General features: G+C 37.9%; 1 protein-coding gene across 2 annotated transcripts in view; it reads right to left on the reverse strand.

Annotated features, from left to right (window-relative positions):
• The window catches only part of sfpq (splicing factor proline/glutamine-rich), a 33,283-nt gene extending 12,913 nt beyond the window's left edge, over positions 1–20,370 (reverse strand). Inside the window, exons 1-10 of one of the 2 annotated variants that reach the window (XM_026288825.1) lie at positions 19,699–20,235; positions 19,052–19,240; positions 18,663–18,964; positions 18,467–18,562; positions 17,957–18,153; positions 17,765–17,849; positions 17,573–17,687; positions 17,437–17,485; positions 15,890–15,999; positions 1,273–8,680 (exon numbers count right to left, since the gene is read on the reverse strand). In XM_026288825.1, coding sequence (XP_026144610.1) covers positions 8,561–8,680; positions 15,890–15,999; positions 17,437–17,485; positions 17,573–17,687; positions 17,765–17,849; positions 17,957–18,153; positions 18,467–18,562; positions 18,663–18,964; positions 19,052–19,240; positions 19,699–20,235 — 1,800 coding nt within the window. In that variant the 3' untranslated portion in view covers positions 1,273–8,560. Of the gene's footprint in view, positions 1–1,272; positions 8,681–15,889; positions 16,000–17,436; positions 17,486–17,572; positions 17,688–17,764; positions 17,850–17,956; positions 18,154–18,466; positions 18,563–18,662; positions 18,965–19,051; positions 19,241–19,698 lie in introns of those variants that run through there. The other variant, XR_003294451.1, reaches the window with a different exon arrangement.
• Between the last annotated feature and the right edge of the window lie 941 nt (positions 20,371–21,311).

A 21,311-nucleotide genomic window follows, 5' to 3' on the forward strand; every position in this document is an offset into this window, starting at 1 on the left:
TGTGTATAAAAAGTATTTTTGTCGCTTCATAACAATGGTTGAACCACTGATGGCAGATGGACTATTCTGATGATACTTTGAGACCTTGACAGTGTAATTTATTTGGCAGTTAATGGGACAGTAACAAAGCTAACGGTTTACATCCAAAATATCTTAAATTGTGTTCCGAAGATGAATGAAGCATTTAAGGGTTTGGAATGACAAAGGTAAGTGATTAATTACAATAAAAATTTTATTTTTTAATATGACATCCCATTTCTTTGTGGTCCCTCTTGACTTCATCATTTGCTTGGTTTCAGCAATTCAGTAGGTGCGTTTACACGGACACTAGTAATCCAATCGTAATAAGACTAGAAGGACAATCAGAATAAAAAAAAGTCACATGTAAACACGTCAATCGGATTGAATTGGCCAGATCCGACTAAAATTTTGATCAGATTGTAAGGGGTGGATAATCCCTTTTATAATCTGAGCGAGAGGACATGTAAACACTTGATCGGATTGAAAACGGACACGGGAAAGTGATGTAGACATAGCGTAATGACGTATGACGCGCGTAACAAGTTGTTCTTCCTGGTGACTAAAGTGACAAAGAAGTGTCCTGTCATTATAAAACTCCCCTTTCACTCAGCGTATGTGAAGTGGAACAGGATCACGTCCCCCCAGTCCTTGTTTAAGACTCATCAACAGACGACTAGTTTTGTGTGCAAGAAAGGGCACTTTTACACCTTTTTTATTTTATTTTAAGTAAAGTTAAGCAGCACAACAGTTCCTGTGCTGGTCATCGCCTTATTAGGACCTAAAGTAGATAAATATCACGTGTGCTTTTTAAAACAGTATGCAACAGCAGCGGGAAACTATGTGTATTCATGCAGTGTGCTTATGTCAAGAGTAAATCTGATCAGAAGCTTGTGACATTTAAACGCGCACATCAACCCGATCACTTTATTCAGCGTTCATGTAAACACTACGTTCTGATTCGTCAGCAGAATGAATTCAATCCGATGGAAGCAAAAAGTGTCAATGTAAACACACCTAGTGTTTCTCCTCATGCTCTCATTCAATAACTGATCAGTAGATTAACAGCCAATTAACATTCTGAATCGCTACCTGACACGAGCCTGAAGAGTCCCGAAAAACTTTAAAAACTTTAAATTAAATTGCAAAGTCGATAAATTGCGATTAGGCAGAAGCTGCGATTATCACGCATATCTTTCAGTTAAGTACAGTTCTGTGTTCAGAAGTAAATAGCAATCTGAATATATATATAGGTTTTTTTTTTTACTTTCATATACCTTTAGCACAAATGTTCCCGATCTGCTTTGACATGCTTTTTCCTCTCACAACACAGAAGACAAGATGATTGCAATAAATTTATTGAGGGGAAACTTATGATGATGCCAAACTATGCAGGAAAAGCTGCACTATAGTGGAAATATAAACTTGTCCTTACAAGCAATAAAGAGCTCAGCGGATCTGTGCAGTGCAGTCTAGGGCTTGCAAAAGTGATTTGGCTTACGACAGTAAGAAGACAGGTTCATCTTTACAGTGACACACTGACCTTGGCTTCACTCGCTCAACAGCAGGTCTGTCCACTAGTAGCTACAAACAAGACATCAGTTTTCAGACTGTTTATCTCCACCAGCTAAGTCTGTGTCAGCTTCAGTAAAATCCAATTTCACAGAAAAATTAGTTTTGTTGGCGCGATATCAGTCCATTTCATACTGTTGCGGTAAAAGGTTTTATCAACCCAGAGCAAGACCTAATAAACATGGGGGCTTACCAACCTATTTATACCCATCAAAACATCAGACAGTGGTCAAAGAAATATTGGTTATTATGGGAGACATTAATATTGGGATGATCACGGTCATCTGGACTGGCGATCACCGCAAGAACAGTTTTGTGGCATAAGTGGCTTAAATGTCACTACAGGCCTGTGACTTTAGACATTCCACACCAGGCCATTCCACACCAGGGGACAGACTCCTTAAATGGCTGAATCGCAAAATCTAAATCGAGAGGCTGCATAAAACTTGCCATATTTCTGTGGCAAAAATTGTCAACTTTGCATGCCGTCTCAACCTGAATGAAAGGATATCCACCAAGATGCCAGGGGTCGGATAGTTAGCTTTATCCAGTGGTGGTGAGCCAGCTGTTGAACCGGCAACTAAAAGAAGCAAGACTGTAGTAGCAGAGTTTGAGGAGGGTGTCAACATGCCCCTCAATAAGTGTTAATGAAGTTCACAAATACATCAGCCGCAACCACGACATGGAAGAGGAGTGGGATCTATTGGGTTGGTGGAAAAACAACAGCAGAGTTTTCCGGGTACTGTCAAGACTGACCCAAAGTATACTCAGCATCCCTGCAAGTAGTAGCAGCACCGAGAGAAACACTTTTTTTTGTTGAAGTTCGAGATTCAAGGGGAATTTGTGACCCAGCAATGTTTCATAATTGTACAAAAGTAAATGGTTTTTCTCTTTTGCTTCTGTGCTGAAAGAGCCACCGTGCCTTGATGAAACTGTGTTGCTTTACACGTGTTTGTGACATGAAGTGGCCAACCTTGGTATATTTTACCACATTGTGTTTAAGAAGAGATATAACTAAGATTATGTGTAACTGATACCTCTTTTCCACAAAGGCAGTTTGAGTGCTGGTTCGGAGCCAGAGCCTAGTTTCAAGTCTGCTTTTTTTTTTTTACCAGCTCCGAACCTAGGAAATGTGGCTTGTAAGTAGCACTAAAACATTGCTGGGCTAGAATAAAGTATGCTTATGTCAGGGGCTGGGGGTTACAGTGACCAAAAAGATGAACAATCTTCTGACTGCCATATTTGTAATAACAGTTATACATAAGCTTGTTAGATTCGCCATGTCTGAATGCAGATGTAGGTTCGCAAAACCATTAACATCAATAGCAACAAAACATCCACCACTGTTGATAGTGTGTTTAGGCTTGTTCGGGGTCCATCAAAGCAGACAGCTCTTTACGCTTTTGGAATGGTCCGGCAGCAACTCTGTGTGGTACACTGATCAGTCCGCCTGGTGCCGTTGCATCCAGAATGAAGAAACATTGTGTTTGGCTCTGCCACAATAGCATTACTAAGGGAAATGAGACCTATTCAGATGATGATTCAGTGACATAAGACCTGGCTCTGTGGTGGCTCTCTAGCTGATGAAAAGGCAAATCGGTTCTTAGAAGGCTTGTCAGTCAAACCAACTCCGAACTGGCAATAGCACTGGCTCTGAATTAGCACCTGGTTCATGCTGATGGAAAAGGGGTAATACTGGCAGGATCAATAATGCATCGTCTACTTGCTACCAAGTGTATTAAAGCTTTAAAAATTATGGCAAATCCAGCGACTTATTCTTCCTTTATAGTTCTCACGGAAGATTGAGAACTTGTAAATATTTCTCAGGTGGACTGTTCAAAACCTAAACCCCCTGACTCCAGGTAATTGAAAGACAGCCAATCAGACTAAAGCCTTGTATTGTGAAAAAGCTATTTTTTTGCCATTTTGAGACCATTATGCATCAGACAGCTGGTGCATGCCATATAAAGCTAAATAGAACAGTGGATAAATGGCTAAAATCCCAAAAAAGTTCCAAACTTGACGATACTTCGGAAGTCACGACCAAACCTGTTAAGAAAAAAAAAAATTGCATAGAAAACCAACACAATAAACAATAACATTTCTTCCACAATGTATCTGAGAAAATCTGCATGTGAAATTACCTTTTTTCCAGCTCCATTCTTGATGTTGAAATTATCTTAAATAAGCCATGTGATTTAAAGATTTAAATAAGAAAAAAAGAACACTGTTCTCTAAGAATTAAGATACTCAAATTACACATGGCTTTCAAATTAAGACAAATTTGATTTAATCATGCTACCAAGTTTTCAAAAATCGTAAAATGTTGTAAGAAAACGATGCAGAAGACAATTTTATTAGTAGTCTTCAAGGCAATACTAAAAGTAAAGTTACCTGTAAATTACCCAATGCAGGAGTATTAAGATTTCTTTTAAACACATGTGAAGTGTAAAATCCAAAATGATGTAGGTTTCACATCATGCAAGGTGAAAAAATTAATTTAGTTATTAATAATAATAATAATAATAAATAATGACTAGGTATAAATGCATTGTTAATCCAAGTATTGGATAATTGTCAAATACAAATATAATACAGAAGTCAAGCTTTAATATAAAAATGCAATGTGTTACAATTATACTAACCCAAAAGTATAAAGGGTACGTTGGAGAACCATTATTGGCTGTTATTGGTAAAAAAAAGTTATATAATAATAGTAGCAAAATTATGGTTGTCATTAAGTTATTTACAGAAATATTAATCTACGGTGCACCTCTCAATCACAAAGACCAAGAGAGTAAAGCAAAGAACTCAATTTCACTGTCTGGGCATAATGAAAAATAAATTAGCAAAGTATTTAGCATTTTGTTTCAACTGCAGAACAATGAATCCATAAGACAATACAAATAATCCATAAATTGGATTACTGTGGATACTACACGTTATTATTATAATTTTTTTTTTTAATTGGAGACAACCATCTTAACTATTTATATATATAAAAAAATGAAAAACAAACAAAATTCGTAACACCTAAATTTTTTTATTATTAAATTAAATAACAATGCTACTTAATAATAAAAAAAGTGTCTGTGTGTTTTGTGAATTCTACACAGGTTATTAACTTTCACTTGTTGCATAAGAACTAAGGAAGGGCAATATGCACCAAAATCATCTCTAAAACATTAATCAGGATAGCTATTAAAGTTTCAAGTTTCCAATGTGTCTCTCAAGAGCCAAAGTGCTGTATGCCAATTCAGTGAACATGTGAATCACAGATTTGCTTTTTAACACCTGAGTTAAAGGCAAATGGTGTAATTTTTTCCAGGGTTAACAGCATCTGAATGAGCTTCCTCAACCTCATCAAAGCTGCAGTCCGCATGTTTTTCCTCTTTGTTGCAATCTCGGTTTGAAAACCTGCAACTGCAGTTATGAATGTGGTCGTCTGTCACCATGAGATCCACGGTGTGGATACTGTACTTTGGAAACACTGATTCAAGACCCAAATAAGAATTTTCACCTGATATTGTCATCTAAACAAGTAAAATGTCAGCCATGTTTGTACTGACCAACTGAGGGGAAAAGCATTACAATAAATCGTGCTACAATGGTGATTAAATGTAAAAATCAGTTCAATAAATTACTTCAAACAGAGCATATTATTATTGTTATACTTTGTTCTTAAAATGTTAACAACATCAGTATTGTGTGACTGTGTATATAGTGTGTATTAGCGAGTATATTTTAGTTTCTGTACGGTATAATCTCTAATTTCCATTCCATTTCAAATTTCCTATTAAGAAGTTCTTTTAAACCAAAAAGCAAATTATACTTCCTGTGAACTGGTTAACTTTAAAATACACATTTTGAGTAATCCCAGGTTATTGTAACCAGAAAAAACAACCCTATGTTCCTGCGTTCTAGGACCCTACTTTTTGGGACAGCTCTTATCTAGCCAATTCTATTCCGACAGAGGATACTGGATTCAAAAGATGCAAAGACCAGATCCATGGAAACGATTCATTTTTTTCCATCTGTCCAACTTCTTTTCAATGTAAGAGCAGGCGTGAACTTGAGTGTTCGAATAGAGGGGGTGTGTCAGCAATCTCCACTTTTGCAGCTGTGCAAAACCTTTCACTGTGCTGCTGGATGTTGTAAATTAGTATTTGTATTCAAATGATTTTACATTAAAGTAAAAAACAAACAAACAAAAAAAACTATTTTTATTGCAATTGTTATAACATTTACTGCACTTTAAGTGGGTCACTCATCAGACATGAAGCTGGCTAATAAACTGTAGATTCACATTTAATTATTTCCTTACAAGAAAACAATGTAAAACCAAAACATATATATAACAATGATATAAATTAGGTAAAATGTTTCAAGAGGGTATGTTTAGGGTTAGGAGTTGCTTAGGAAAATAATAGCAAGTGCGATAAAATAGTATGAGCTGCTGATACAAACAAAAACAAAAAAAAAAAAAGTAAAAAAAATAATCTATGGGATCCTCGAAATGCAGTCCTGAAACCACGCTGGTATTGCAGGAAGGACCTTCAGAGAAACAGGCATATTGAAAATTCACATTCATTCTCTGCCTGCAGGAGGCGCTTATGGAACTGCAGACCTTCAAATGTTTCCCTGGTAACTGCACTACACAAAGCAGGCAGCAAATGACTTTGAATGTACAGCACTTATTTTAAATGAAATCAAAAAGTATTTTGAAGTTTAATTGTCATATTTAGCTGTAATCGCAATTCTGGTCCCAAATTTAAGACCTCTTGAAATCATAATTAAGACTTTCTTATTTCAAATTTAAAGTCATAACATGTCTTAAACTGCACAAGTAAATTTAAGACTTTATGGACCTGTGGGAACCCTGTGACTTCTAATTAGGCAAATGGCTTGTCTTGTCCAAATGTCTGTTCTGGGTGCATGCAAGTTTGGTGAGCTGGTACAAAAGTCAGTGATAAGGGCAGACTGCTTTATGGCTGCAACAAATGCATGTGTACTGCCATCCACTATAAAAACGACAGTGATATTAAATATGGTTTTTGGTAGTAATCACAAAAGAAACCCCACAAGACTACATAAAGTTGATGTAAATGAATTTAAAAATCAGCAAATTCATAGATTTGCAGCAAAAAGAAAACTTAAACAAATAGTCACAAAACAGACTAAAACTGCAGCTTTGTCCAGTATAAACTGTACAAAATAAAAATCAACATTCTAAAATGGATTAGAAGAATAAGATTTAAACCGAGCACAGACATTTTCACACAATTCTGTGGAAGTAAAATGCTGCATACACCTCAAAATATGCTTCTGAAAGGAGTGTACTGTTTTTTGTTCAGTGTATCCAAAATCCAACAGGTAGCTAAGAGTTTTCTAAAATTTCAATCCAGTTATCTCTTCTTCTGCAGCTTAAAGCCTGTTTTTTTTCTTTTTATAAAAATGTATTACTATTATGTATATGTTATAACGATGTGTGTTAGAGGGAAAGTTCTAGAGCCGACTGGGGTTAAAGCCTATTTTACACACACTTTGTTTGCGGTGTGTATTTTTACTCATGCTAGCAGGTGAGAGCATTCACACTGCACAATGATGTGGTCCAACAATGTTTTTGGAGCGGTCATCTGCAGCGCTCTTTCTCGTACAAATCATTCCTATGCGCTGGATGAAAGTGACAGGGCATTATTTGCAGTAAAAATGTACATGGATTTTTACAATACTTTTGAAATTACACCACAAATGCATAATTCAACTGCATGATTCAGTCAACACATGGCTTTTTGGCTAGGTTTACAGCAAGAAAACGTGCCCAACGAGGTGACAATGGATGGCACTCATGGACGTAGCAGAAACTAAATTCTTTACAACCAGCAAGATGACTTATAAAGTTTTAAATGCAAAAGCTATCATAAGATTTGACTGCGTCTGTCAATGGTAACTTTGCATTTAAAATGCTTAAAGCTTGTAGGCTATGTTTAAAGGTTTTGCCACTCTAGCAACTTAATTAATATATTTTTTATATTGTGATTACATCTATGAAAGATTGTATTACTGTACAATAGAAAATCACAATACTGAAAAAGCATATCAGTAAAACTGTTTGGATTTTGAAATTAAGTCAATGGATTAAATTTGTTTGTGGTATACAGCTACTGATCAGTAGCAGACGACAAGCACGTCATTTGTGAAAGCAGAATGTGCCAGTGCCTCTTCTGCATTGCGTAAGAACCACACATGGGCGGCATACGCACTGCAATCGGTGTATGTGTGAGATGGGCACAACTGGTTAACCAATGAAACCAAGTCAAATAGTCAAAATAATAAGAAAATAAGTCAAGCTAACAGTTTAAGCTTTAGCCAATTTCATAATCAAAATGAAAACTGATAAAAGACCATCGAACCATATTTACCTTAATAGCCAAGTTGTTCAAATTTACCAATAAATCTGACCTTTAAACTGTAATATAAAAGGGATCCATATGCAACAACTAAAAAATAAATAAACCTAAATGCCTATAAAATGTATCAGATGTCAGATGTCTGACACTTCATAAATTTAATCATTGTGCCAAGAACACCTGATTGGGGTTTTGGAGAACCAACTGCACTCTTTATTGAAAATGTACATGTATTATTTTAGATGTGAATGGCACAGAACACAGCCATAGTGAGATCAGAACAATTTACAATATTCACCAGTATAACACAAGTAACATGACAAGATAGACTAGTAAGAAAGAGGATTACATGTTGGTAGCACTGAGCCACTGCTGGCTTCAATGGTTTCACTATATTACCTATTAAGAATACAAAATAAAAACAGGACGAAAAAAAAAATATTGCCACAAATGGGATGAGTTTTCAGGCTAAAACTTCTTTAAACTTAAATACATCAATTGTGATTCCAGAACCGAGCCTCTGGATTTCCACACACAAACTTTGATTTTATAGTGCCAGATCAGAAGCGTGGCTTCTTGGCAGCTCCTTCATATTCCTCACGGACCCTGCCAAATCCTGGGTTTCCAGCACCCATGCCCCTTGGACCCCCTTGGCCACCTTGCGGGAAACGCTCATTGCGCTACATGGACCATTTTCAGTTATTTATCAGTTGTGTATTTAGTTTTGTAGAAATTATGGAGTTCACATCCATGGGTGGGGGAGAAAAAGCAACAAATGGGTAACAAGTTCCATGAGTTCCCAGAGTATTTTGAGCAAAGCATTATAAAAGTGGTATCCAAGGAAAACAATCGGTGAAACAGTTCCAACACGCAGATCCACAGGTGCCAGAGGTGACATAGGAAAAGGAAGAGAGGGTAATGTATTTATTAGTCAAATCCCATTACAATGCATTCCAATAGCGCTGCTGTTATAAGTGCTACAGGAAACATTTACTAGCCTCATTTGCATGGGAGATTTTAAAGCAGAAATTCGTTGGATGCCCCAAACTTATAATTATGGCCAAGAGTTTTGCACTTTTACACAAAAAGCCTCTGAGCCATGTGGGCAACTAACAACCTCTACATTAAGAACACAAATTAGTTTTAATAAGAATGGTTATTTTGTTTCCTAAACCCAATTTCTCAACGTTTGTATTCATGAGGGGTTTTACTTAAATTTGATACATATTGCATTTTAAAATGTGTTAATGGTCACTTTTACATTTCAAAGAGATTTTTTTTTTAAAGTTAGTTTGCAATTATGAATTTTTACTATTCAGTAGGGGTGTGACGAGATCCAACTGATCTCGCGTGAATGTGACGATATCATATTGGCATATGTAAGACCTTTCAGACATATTTGCATCACACTGGCTCACTCACCAGCAGTGGTATGCACGATATTTTTTTTATGTTCACCTGCAATATGCTTAAACGTTACCTGTAGTTAACAGGATGCTCCAGTGTTTAACTAAAAACCTATCTGAATGATCAGGCAAGTGCTGCTTCCGCAAGAACATTTATCATTCTCACATTTTTTTTAAGCCTTGTCAGTTTAAACATTAAAGTGCTTTAAGCCATTCAAGCATGAGACAGCACGATAAATTTCAGTGTGGTACTCATGTGCGAATTCTGACCGCTTCTGTATGCATACAAAAACAGCATATGCAAGAGACGCGTCATTTTGGTATTTTTGAATCTTATGTACATTCATCATCTGCTTTATGTACATGGCAATGGCAGTACTTTCACAACCTTGTAACTTACATGTTTCGAGCAGAACCATGCATTGTTCATTTAGATTTCTACATGGCTCAATGCAATACAACTATGATTCTTCAATTGCACCATCTAGGTGTGTGTTATCGATAAAACCACAACTACTTCAACTGATAATGAAGCACTAAAAGCAGGTACTGAGAGGCATTTTGAGATAATTAAAATCTCAAATTAATATTTTATATTCAATTAATACTTTTCAGGCAAGCGGCCGCATGATAAGCATGAAAATTACACAGTGTAGCCTTTATCAACATGCAGAGATTTCTTTTGCAAAATAATCTGCGGACTGTACACTATCCCTCGGCGTTGCCGCGCGCCCCAGTTGGGAACCCAATCTCATCTTTTGGGATACTTGTCTCGTCACACCCCTACTTATTTATCCATCATATAATTCAATGTTAAATCACATTTCTTCAGTTTGTCAAACAACGTTAATCCGATATTTTTCAGAACATGCAGTAGTGCTGCTGGTTAACTGGATTTAATGGGACGTCTGCAAACGTGACAAACAGCATCCTGAGTTTGCAGTAAAAATGCTAGCTGCATTTTTGTAATTCACATCTAGATTCAAAGTGTCCAAGATTAACCCATTAGTACAAAACAGTAACACAGATTTGATAATTCATTAAAAACTTTTAAAGCATATGACTAAGTTAAAATTAAACATTGCAACTGCAAATTGACAACTTGCAAAAATAATTGCCATTATATCTGCTTGCTATCAGTCCAATTCTTTCAGCATAAGAGGTTGACCACTTAAAGCCAACATGAAACTGCACTTGTAACCCATTTTTCTTCTGTAAAGCAACATTTCAGTGAAAGCCAACAAGTGGGAAAAAAATTCAAAGCAGGACTAAAAGTAGGGCGGTGCATTTAAACGCATTCGATTGGCATATGAATCTCAGCAGTAAAGCCGTGATTAGTAGTAAATCATCATCACCTGCTTTAAGATAGAGTGGCATTCATTACACACAGCAGTAAGTTCACTCACAAGCTTGTAGGGCTGTCACTTTTGAGAAAAATCTAATTCTAATGGATATCAAATATCATGCAATATATTCAAATATCTATGTGCCTGCTCCCCCCGCGCATAAAAAAAAACCCACCATAGCCTGATGGAGATTCAATCACAAATATATTAATATTGTTTGCAAGAAACACCAGTCTATCAAGTTGATCTGGATCAAATGTGGCTCTCTTTTTATTTACAATGTTCCCCACGGTGGAGAACACACGTTCGGAGCGCACAGACGTGCCTGGCCACTAGGGCTGCACGATGTGTTATTTAAGCTTTGATATGGCGATGTACGAATCCAAGATTGTCACATCGCAGGATGTGCGATGCAGGCTGTCGTAGTTGATCCGTTATTCATTTACTGTATGGGCCAGCTGCTCCTTGGCCCTTGACGAATGTGATTCGTGGATTAATTGCACAGCTTAACATCATAGAGTGAAAGTTTATCATTTGCATGTGTTTTTAAGTCCTGTCAGTTTAACAGGGCAGAGAGAGAGAGACAGAGGGAGAGAGAGAGAGCGATAGAGCCCCGGCCGCGCGCTCACGTCTTCAAACAACACAAGTGCTGTCTTGCTCTTTCTCCCTCGCGCATATTATTCAATTGACACGATGGTGTCAATGTTTAAATAATTTAAAATGAGAATGTAAAGCCCCTTTCACTCTGCCATTCCAGCAAATACAGGGGTAAAGTGTTCCTGCAATTGTTCCCGGGTCGCTAGATTTTGCACTTTCACACTGCCAGTGATGACCCGGTATATGTGTGTGCTTTCAACCCTTGAAGATCCCGTAAATACACGTGACATCAGCGCGTGACGTGTAATGTACGAGTCGACAACGCTAGGCACGTTATACTTTCACTGAAGCAAGCAAACGATCTCTGCATCAGCGTGGAAAGTGAGGAACTAACTGATCTCTGCTTCATTACAGTTTGCACATATGTTTTCGTCACGCGATAACGCGCGTCATCACTTCGACACGGAATTAGATCTGGCTTTTGTTCACACAGCACTCGTCCCGGGTCGAACCCCGCAATGTTACTAGGTCCCCGACCCGGGTTCAATGCGGTAATCGATCCCGGGACGTGGTTGCTTTCACACAGAAGTAGAGCTGAAACAACGAATCGATTTAATCGATTAAAATCGATTATTAAAATAGTTGTCAACTAATTTAGTAATCGATTCGTCGCTAAATAAATTTTATTTGCCATAAGCGGCTCATTTCGTGCATATTTCAAATCTCCGGTGACCAAAGTGTGGCAGTAATGAGCCACCGGAGGTTTTACTCAGCCAGTACAGCAGGTGAAGTAGCGAATAGCCAATAGCTGGCCTCGTTTTATGTCACGTGCTTTCCGAACAGCGTCTCTGCAGCATTCAGCGGGAAGTGGGAGTACTTTACTTTGAGCCTTCAAAATGAAGAGTAACCTGTAAACTCTGCACTACTGAACTGTTTAAGGGGCCGTTCACATATCGTGTCTTTTGCGTGCTCAAGTTCGTTATTTCCTATGTAGGCGCGCAGTATGCACTCTCATAATGGAAGCGACGCGGTTGCGACACGCACGCAGTGCGATGCGCCCCTTTTTCCAGGCGCGTCCACACCGCATCCATTTATCCTTTGCTGAAATTTCCGGGTCTTCATGGAGAGGGCACGTCATGGAGAGAGCACGTCATGGTTACTTAGCAAAGGCAGACGCCTCAGGGGCGCTTCTGCCCGAGCGCTTTGGAAAGAAGGAGAAAGCGGCGCGACTAGCGTTTTCCACGCGTTTTTAGGTGCGATATGTGAACGGCCCCTAAGAATTTTATTTGTGCAGATTCTCCAGTACAAGGTTGTTTGCAAATGTTTAGTCGTAAAAGCTGATAACATTGCTTTTTAACAGTTAACATTTAAAGCTTTACAAACATGTTATGTGATCAGTTTGTCGTTTACCAGTTCATAATTCAGACTTGCAGCCTAATTATGACTGAATGAGAGAGGTAAATGTTTGAGTATATTTAAAATGCACTTCTAAGTATTCACTGCTCTTTTTCACACAGCAGGTTTTTTGTGTGTGTCCCAATTTTTTTTTTCTTTAGCGATTTTACTTTAAATTGTGAGTTCCATTCAGGTTTCATGCCACTGGCACTTTTTTTTCCGAAGGATTGTTTACAATTTCACAGCATAAGCTATAAAGCTTTTTCCCAGTAAATAATAAAATACAATGCACTGCAATTTTATTCTGTTTTATCCTTATACTTCGTGAAAATATGTTCTCAAAGATTCCTTAAGCTTTGTTTGGAATGTTAAACTACTTTAGGAGCTCTAAGGACTGCCATGGTGAAAACAATATTTGAAATCTCCTTGTGAATTTTGCTAGAGTATGGGTCAGTGTTTTGATTGCAGAAGAGTTCGACAAAGGATTACTAACATAATAAAACAACTCCAGGTATATTTTTGATGAGGATATGACAATGCAAAATGGTTAAAATCTCTTAAAAATCTATGCTGAATGATAAAGACCCTTTATTAATAATTTACTTGGGGAAAAAATGGAAAAAACTAAAATAAGTACATAAACCAATTAATCGATTAATTGTAAAAATAATCGACAGATTAATCGATTATCAAAATAATCGTTAGTTGCAGCCCTACACAGAAGGCGACCCTGCAATGTTCCGGAAATATTGCGGGTCCGACGTGCAGTGTGAAAGGGGCTTAAGTGTGCTCACCCCATTTTTGTTTGTAAGAAAAAATTAGATTAGATTCCATATCGCAATATAAATTGCAGAAAAATAAAATAAATCGCAATGTCATTTTTTTCCCAATATTGTGCGCCCCACGGGCTACTAGCTATTATTTGCTTGATTTGGTCAAGGGCCTACGCTTCAATACATCTAGAGTACCCTCTACTGGATAAGATGGCAAAGAAAAAGGAAAAAAAAAAAAAAAACGCTCTAATCATAGACTGTAAAAAATGCGCTACAAATGGCATTTTAAAAACCGGATATTTTATTTATAGTTCGATTACGGATATTTCAAGTCATGTTCGAATGCATATTCGAAAATCCAATAAAACGTGACAGCCCTACAAGCTAGGCAATATCACTTTCGAAATCAAATGCAATTCATCTGCGAGTATGAACGTGATATTGCCTACTTGTCAGTGAGTGTAGCGAATGCTCCTTCATCTGAATACAGGTGATGGAGATTTACTACTGATAAGTGGACTGACTTTACTGACGAGATGCGCATGACAAATCGCATTAGATTATTTGCACAGCCTTAAGGTCAAAGTCAGATTTGAAGGTGAGTGAAGAACTACTCTCCTCCTAAAACACAAACAGCACTCATGACAAAATGTATGTGAACCATGAAGCCAACAAAGGCAATCATTTTAGAGGTGGAGCAAGTAATAAAATTTTATAATTAGCAAAAAAAAAAAACATTACCACTATATAAATAATACACAAAAACAACAAGAAAGCAGATGGGGTCCATTTCATGTTGACTTTAAGTGTTAAATCTGAGAGCTCTACTTTTAATATTCAGATATACAACTATAATGTTTACTAAGACAAAATATTTGCTTTAAGACACTTATAAAACAATTCAATTTTAATACAAAATCAAGCCTGTTTTGCTAATAGAAGGATATTGTATCAAACTCATTAGACATGTTGAAATTATACCAAAATCTGGTTTTACATTTGACAACAGAATGAGAAAATAGCCATAAATAAGGATTCACTTTTTTTTTTTTTACATTATACACAAACATCTTTTGAAATGTGGAGCTATTGTTGATGCTTGCTGAAGCCTACTGGAAGGAAATACAAACTCCCATATTCCCAATAATGCTGCCTGTAACTAGGGCATCAAAAAGGTTCAGCTATTAAAGGATACTGCAGTGAAAGCAGCACACAGGCAACACATTCAACAATCTGTAAAACACTGGTTTGGCCGCTGAATTACTTTGCTGCAACACAGCATTCCCAGCAAGGGCTCAGGACAGGAAGACATAGTACAAATTCACTATGTATGGATTAAAAAGGCTTAAACAGTAAGTGACAGTATAGCAGAATATAACATTCTAACTACAAACTGCTGTAGTAATTATAAAAAAAAAAAAAAAAAAAAAAAGCATAAACTCTTAAATTAAAATAAAAAATATTTAAAAGCACACCGGGTAGGACATATTGGTGCTTACAGAAATGTGTGCCACGTTCAAGGAAAAACTCCAGAGTTCTTTTCATTACAGCTAATATGGGTCAAACCCAACCCCACTCTTGCCATCCAATATCAACAAAATTGTAATGCGTATCCCAACCATCACATCTCCAACCAGCTCCTCAAAAGCTCAGCCACATCATCTCACATGATCACTGTAACTATGTCACATTCATCTTGTGATTAAGTTGCTTTTAAGTCAATCTGCACTAAATGCCCACTTTCGGTAGACACTAAGAAAAAGAGCTCAGAGCATGGAAACAGCATTTCCATGCGGGAACCACTGCAGCACTTACATGACTTTGACATGGATTTGGAACTGTAAATTGAAGAAAAAATAAAACCAACTACAAAAGGTATTTCACCACAAAACAAGAGCAGCATGTCATAGGGTATTATTTCACCAGGCTTTGTGTTTGAAAAGATGGCACATTGCTCATTTAAAGATTACACATCAAACAGAGCATAAACGTGCCTGTCTTTTTCTGCAATTTAGACAGGACTTACAAGTAGGTGTTGCAAGCAGACAGTTGTATAAAAATTCTAGGGCTTTAGTACAGACAGACATCCAAAGTAACAAGAGAAGGAAAGTAATGGGAGCTGAGCTTGAGTGCTGACAATGACTTCTGCCAATAGATGGAGATGTTATAATTGAATCACAACAGGGAGCAAAAGACACTGCCCACTGACAAGTGTAGAAATAATCCATCCACACCTAACTTCCACGTGAAACCTTAAAACACAAAATGGCCTCATTTCCTATGAACCACAACAGCTCCATTCTAAGGTTATGGTGCATACAAAACAAACACACACCACATTCATTCTCGATTGCAATTCAGGGATACATTACCATTTCGTTGGGCGCCATGCCCCCAGGTGTTGTTCCCCCCATTCCCTGGTGTCCTTCAAAGTTCATTCCGGTCAATGGAAACTTCTGGCTAGGTGACCCAAATGGCATATCTGTTTGTTAACAAAAAAATAAATAAGTACATGAAAAAAAAAAACCATACATTATTACTATCATTATCCCATACATTATATACTATTATTATATATGCTACAAGCTGTACTACGGTAAAGTTCAAATTAAATAAAGTTAAACAACTTTTTGCTTAACTGAAACGATATGATCATGAACAAATAATAGATTCATGAGATCATGAATGCCTGTTAAATATAGCCAGCCAAATACGAATTTAATCTCATGTTTTATCTCTACAGAGACATCAGAGCCAGCGGAAAATGTCAGAAGGACTAGCTGAGCTAAGGCTGCTCTCTGCGGATACAAGAGCACTGAGCTCCCAGAGCTCCGAAATCAGCATTGCAAATATTCCGAATAGAATAAATAAACTGCAGATTTGAATTTAAAACAATTACATTCTCCCCTAAAAAATTCTTATAACTACATTTCATGACACAGTCACAGTAATATGCAGAAAATTAATTGGGATTTTGGGCAATGACGTTTCACAATTCCACAAGAACAGACAAGAAAGCATATTGAAGAAACGGCTATCATCTGTGTGAAAATATAAAATACACAGTTATTTTTGTGTGTGTGTTTGAGCACTGATGTAAATATGTCCAACCCAACACTCACAGCAGAACGGAACGAGTGAAGGAGAAGCTTTATCTCCTTTGTATCACCCAAAAGTGACGATTCCAGTCAACCAATCCACATTCTGCTCACAGTTTAGCTCCACTTTTTGGGCACCCTTTGCTGTGCTTTGTTGATCCAATTTTAAATTGCCCGTATTGAAATATTACTATAACACACATTGTTTACTTAAAAAAAAAATGTAATTATATTTCACAGACTTTCTACATGCTATGAAAAGTACCAAAGTCCTTTTAAGACAAATGTCCCTCAGCGGCCATCTTTGAAACGCCTCTCGGGCATCCAGGTACAGCTCCTATCTCTTTGAATGGGGAAACATCAAATTCTCCAAAACGGTTCACTAAGCTTAGGATTGCATTTCATATTTGAAATCACCAAAGAAATCTGACAACAACTGTGTTATAAGTGTTGTTACTTTTGCTCAAATAGTGTTATTAAAAGCTTATTTCTCAGGCTAGATCATCCAGTGCACATGCAGAGTACTAAGAGCACGTCTCAGAGCGCTAACTGTTACTACAGCAACCGGGACTTCTAACGGCAGCTGCTAGTGATTGGCTTTTTCATTCAGAAGGCGGGGCTTTCTGCAATTGAGAGTTTCATTTTTCGCCATTCAAAACTATACAAGTGACACATCTTGGGCATTCTATAGTCTTTGAAAGTATGAACTAGAAAGGTTGGAAGGCATGCAGATTGAGTACAAGTTTAACTGACTTTCAGCACATAAGTGTGGAAATAATGAATGTTTAGACAATGAATCCTAGAGAAACAAAACATCTTACCAGCCAACCCCAGGCCTCCACTGGAATTCATTCTCATCTCCCTGTCTCTCTACAAAAAACAGGAAAATATTTTACTTGAAAGAATTTGACCAACATGGTAATTAAATACTAAGAGTTTTATGAATGCATTACTTACATTATCCATAAAGCCGCCCATTCTGTAAGACTCCTCACGTTTGCGCCTCATCTGTTCCTCCATTTCTCTCTGCCGCATCATCTCCTCCTCTCTCCTACGGCGTTCCTCTTCTTGCCTGAGGTTGAGAACCAATCAGTTAACTACTATTACATCAAAGCTTTCCAGAACCACAACACACTACATCAGACATACCTGAGCTGCATCTCTTTACGCTTCTGCATCTCCTGACTGTGCAACTCTTCCATGCGGCGGAGTTCCTCCTGACGTCTAAGAAGGTCTTTTGAAACAAAATGATCCCTCAAATCAATGATTTACCCCATAATCTTTTTTTTAAGCAACAAAAAGGCCAAGCACACACACCAGCTCAGCAGAGACAATACTCACCCTGTCTGAGCATGTTTGCTTGGTGCTCATGATAAGCATCTTCCATCTCTCCTTCCAGCTTCTCACGGGCCTCACGAATGTTCTTCTCCACTTGTTGCCTCTGTTGTTTCTCCATCTCATCAAGAGACTTCCATCGTTGCGAGTATTCAAACTCAAAGGTACCAGGACGGGCGAACCGAGGAGGTTGCTCTCGCTCCCTGAGGTCAAATCACAGCAGTTAACAATTCTGACCAACATTATGACCAATAAACCATGAAGAGGGGAAACCAATTAAAATAAAAGATTTATATGAATGAAGAAAGCTGTGCTCAACCTTCAAAACTAAACACATGGTGAATAACGTCCTTTTTTACCAGCTGCCAAATGACCCCCTCAAATGCTTTTCAGACCATCTGTCCAACTTCATTTACATGAAAAAGTGGTTTTACAAACAGCTAATGAATTAAAATGGATTGTTAATCCCAATAAAGTAGGTTTCTAGTAATAAAATGTAAAACATTTGGAACTCACTTCTGATAGCTGGGGTTCTTCTGTGCAAGTTTCTCTGGCAAACCGTCCTCCTCATCATATTGTTCTAACAATTCAACCACAATTGGACGGGGTGCCCTAGAAAATAAATAGAATGGTTAAGTAAAGCAATATTCTATGAACCTCACAAAAATTGCTCTTCTGCCAAATTTGACAAATTAAAAGAATTTCATCTTACGATGTGAGAAGGAACACTCCATCACTGATCCGATCGAGGGCCTTCCGTGCAGCTGGCTTGGAAGAAAATTCAACAATGCCCTTCCCAGTGGAGCGGCCACGGTCGTCTACGATAACTACAGCCCTCTCCACCATCCCAAACTGAGAGAAGGCTTCTTCCAGCAGTTCATTGGACACATATGGAGACAAGTTGCGCACAGAAAGTGCGGCAGAATGAGTGGCAAAACGAACTCTAAGTGGTCTGCCTTTCATTGGGATATCATCCAGCTCAGCTTTTGCGATCTCTGCCAAGGCACGGGATTCCTAAAAGAAATTGTTTACATCTTACATGTGCCTTATTTTTATATATAAATAGATTTATTAGCATTATTTTCAAGCTGTAAATCTTACCAGTCTGATAAATCCAAACCCTTTGCTTTGATTGATGAAAATCTCACTGGGCACGCCATACTTTGCAAACAATTTCCTGAATTCAGGTTCAGTGATGTCGTTTGGGAGGTTCCCAATAAACAGACGGCAGCGCTGAGTGTAGGTCTTCTCCCCGGGCTTGCGCAGCAAAGACAGCGTCGCTCTCAATTCCTGACAAACATTCATGAAATAAAAATGTAAATCTAAGGCAAGCCTATCGTGCGGCTAGATTTGACCGGCCAGTGTCAGTGTTACTTGACTCATTTGCAGTGTGCGTGAACGACAGCCATTTACAATGCACAAGTCAAATATTACCTACTTTTATCAAACAACCTGTCCACAAAAAAAACCCGAAAAGATAGCAAAAAGAGAAAAACACGTTCTTAACGTTGAAAAGGCGAAATAAACTATCAGGTTTCAATGCATTTAATAGGGACGAAGATAACGGGAGACCAATATGCAGTTTTGTTTATGCGTCTACAAAATGGCGGATCTCCCCCAGCAACATTAACCACGTAACGTTACTAACGTCACCGAACAAATGTAACGTGCTCAAATCCCTCACGTTCTCTATAAAAACAATGTTATAGTATGCGCCCCACAACTTCCCAAGTGTGAAGTAATTGTACCTGAGGCTGAGAGCTGTCCTCACTCTTGGTGATCGGTGGTTGTTGTTGTTGTGGTGGTGGTGGTGGTGTCTGCTCTGGGGCTTTCATCACGGGAACAGGCGGTTTTTGGCCATTTCCCATCACACCTTGGGCGGGTTGAATCTTTCTGGGCTGGTTCTGTGGGGATACGAGGTCCGGGGTCTTCACGGTATTCTGCGGCGGTGGAGACTGGATCTTCGGCTGAGCGGGAACGGCGGTCGGTTGTGGCGACGGGCCTTTGTTGTTGCTCTGCTGGGGCAGGACAGGGGCTTGCGCCGGAGGTGTCTGCACCGCTGGTTTGTTTTGATTGGATTCTTGCGGCTTCTGTGGTGTAGACGCCTGGGTGGGTTGGTTTCCCAAATTCGGCTTAAACCCGCCACCCATATGGGCTCCTCGGTTCTGATAAGGATACTGGTTTTGATTTCTAAAATTTGGGTTTCCCATACCGCCGCGCATGCCGATTCCTCCGCGGCCTCGGTGCTGGAATCCTCCACGGTTACGGGACCGGTCACGAGACATTTTCACACAAGCAGACTAAGAAAAGCCGTTAAAAATGTTAAGTTAAGCAGCGGTATATATTCAAAAACTACAGGGGAGCTTGGCTAACTTGCACTCCCGATTCTTGTTTTGTAAAATGGCCACTGGTTACGTGAAAGACCATAGAACTGGGAGGAGCGACGTGCTGACGACACGAGCCTCCGCCCAAAACTAAAACCTTTCTGCCAAACGGGTTACTAGCGCGCTCTAGTGACACTCGTGTTATGACAAGAACGATTATTTAATTTAATTTAATTTAATAAAAAAAAAAAAAGTGATACTTTGTGTCGAAAATTAACAATGAAAATAAGTACACGTCAGCATACCTTAAAATAAATAATTAAAATATAACATTTATTATACTTTAAATGGGATCTCAAATAACACTTAGTTAAATTGATTATTATAATTAAATACTTTTCGTGTCCTTTTGTTATGTTTCTCAACACGTTTTTAACATATGACAAAAGATTATTAAAACAATGAGTTAAAATGTAAATTGTTATATTATTGCATTAAAAAGTGTTAAGAGACAGTAATAAAAGTGAAGTCTAAGTACACTAAAGTTTTTTTTCTTTTCATTAATATATTATATTATATTATCTGCATATTCCGCTTTTTAAAAAGTGGACAAAAAGTGCACATTCAATATAATTCAATGCAAACTCATTTCCCACAAGGGTTTGCCCGTTAGAGACTCAACATATATTTTTCTTTTGTACTGTTATATTTTATACTACACATTTTAAAAATACTTTTATACTATAAGGAATTTTGACATGCTCACTTCTTAATTCTTTTTTATTTATTTAAATGTATTATCCATTTTTATCTGGGTGATAAAGTTACCAAGTTAATGTATGCTAATAAATGAATTGTATTTATTCATTTAACATGCAGTCTTTTATTTTTCTTCTCCCCTCCTGGATCAGTGCATAGACAAGAGGCAACACTTTGTGTACAGCACGGAAGCAAATTTACTAATCCCCTGTGGATGTGGCAGATTCTCTACCCTATCCCTTCCTGAGAAAACATAGTTGTGCATGCATAAGTGAATA

The sequence above is a fragment of the Carassius auratus genome, chromosome 19 (genome assembly GCF_003368295.1).
Source record: "Carassius auratus strain Wakin chromosome 19, ASM336829v1, whole genome shotgun sequence".
Classification (NCBI taxonomy): domain Eukaryota; kingdom Metazoa; phylum Chordata; class Actinopteri; order Cypriniformes; family Cyprinidae; genus Carassius; species Carassius auratus.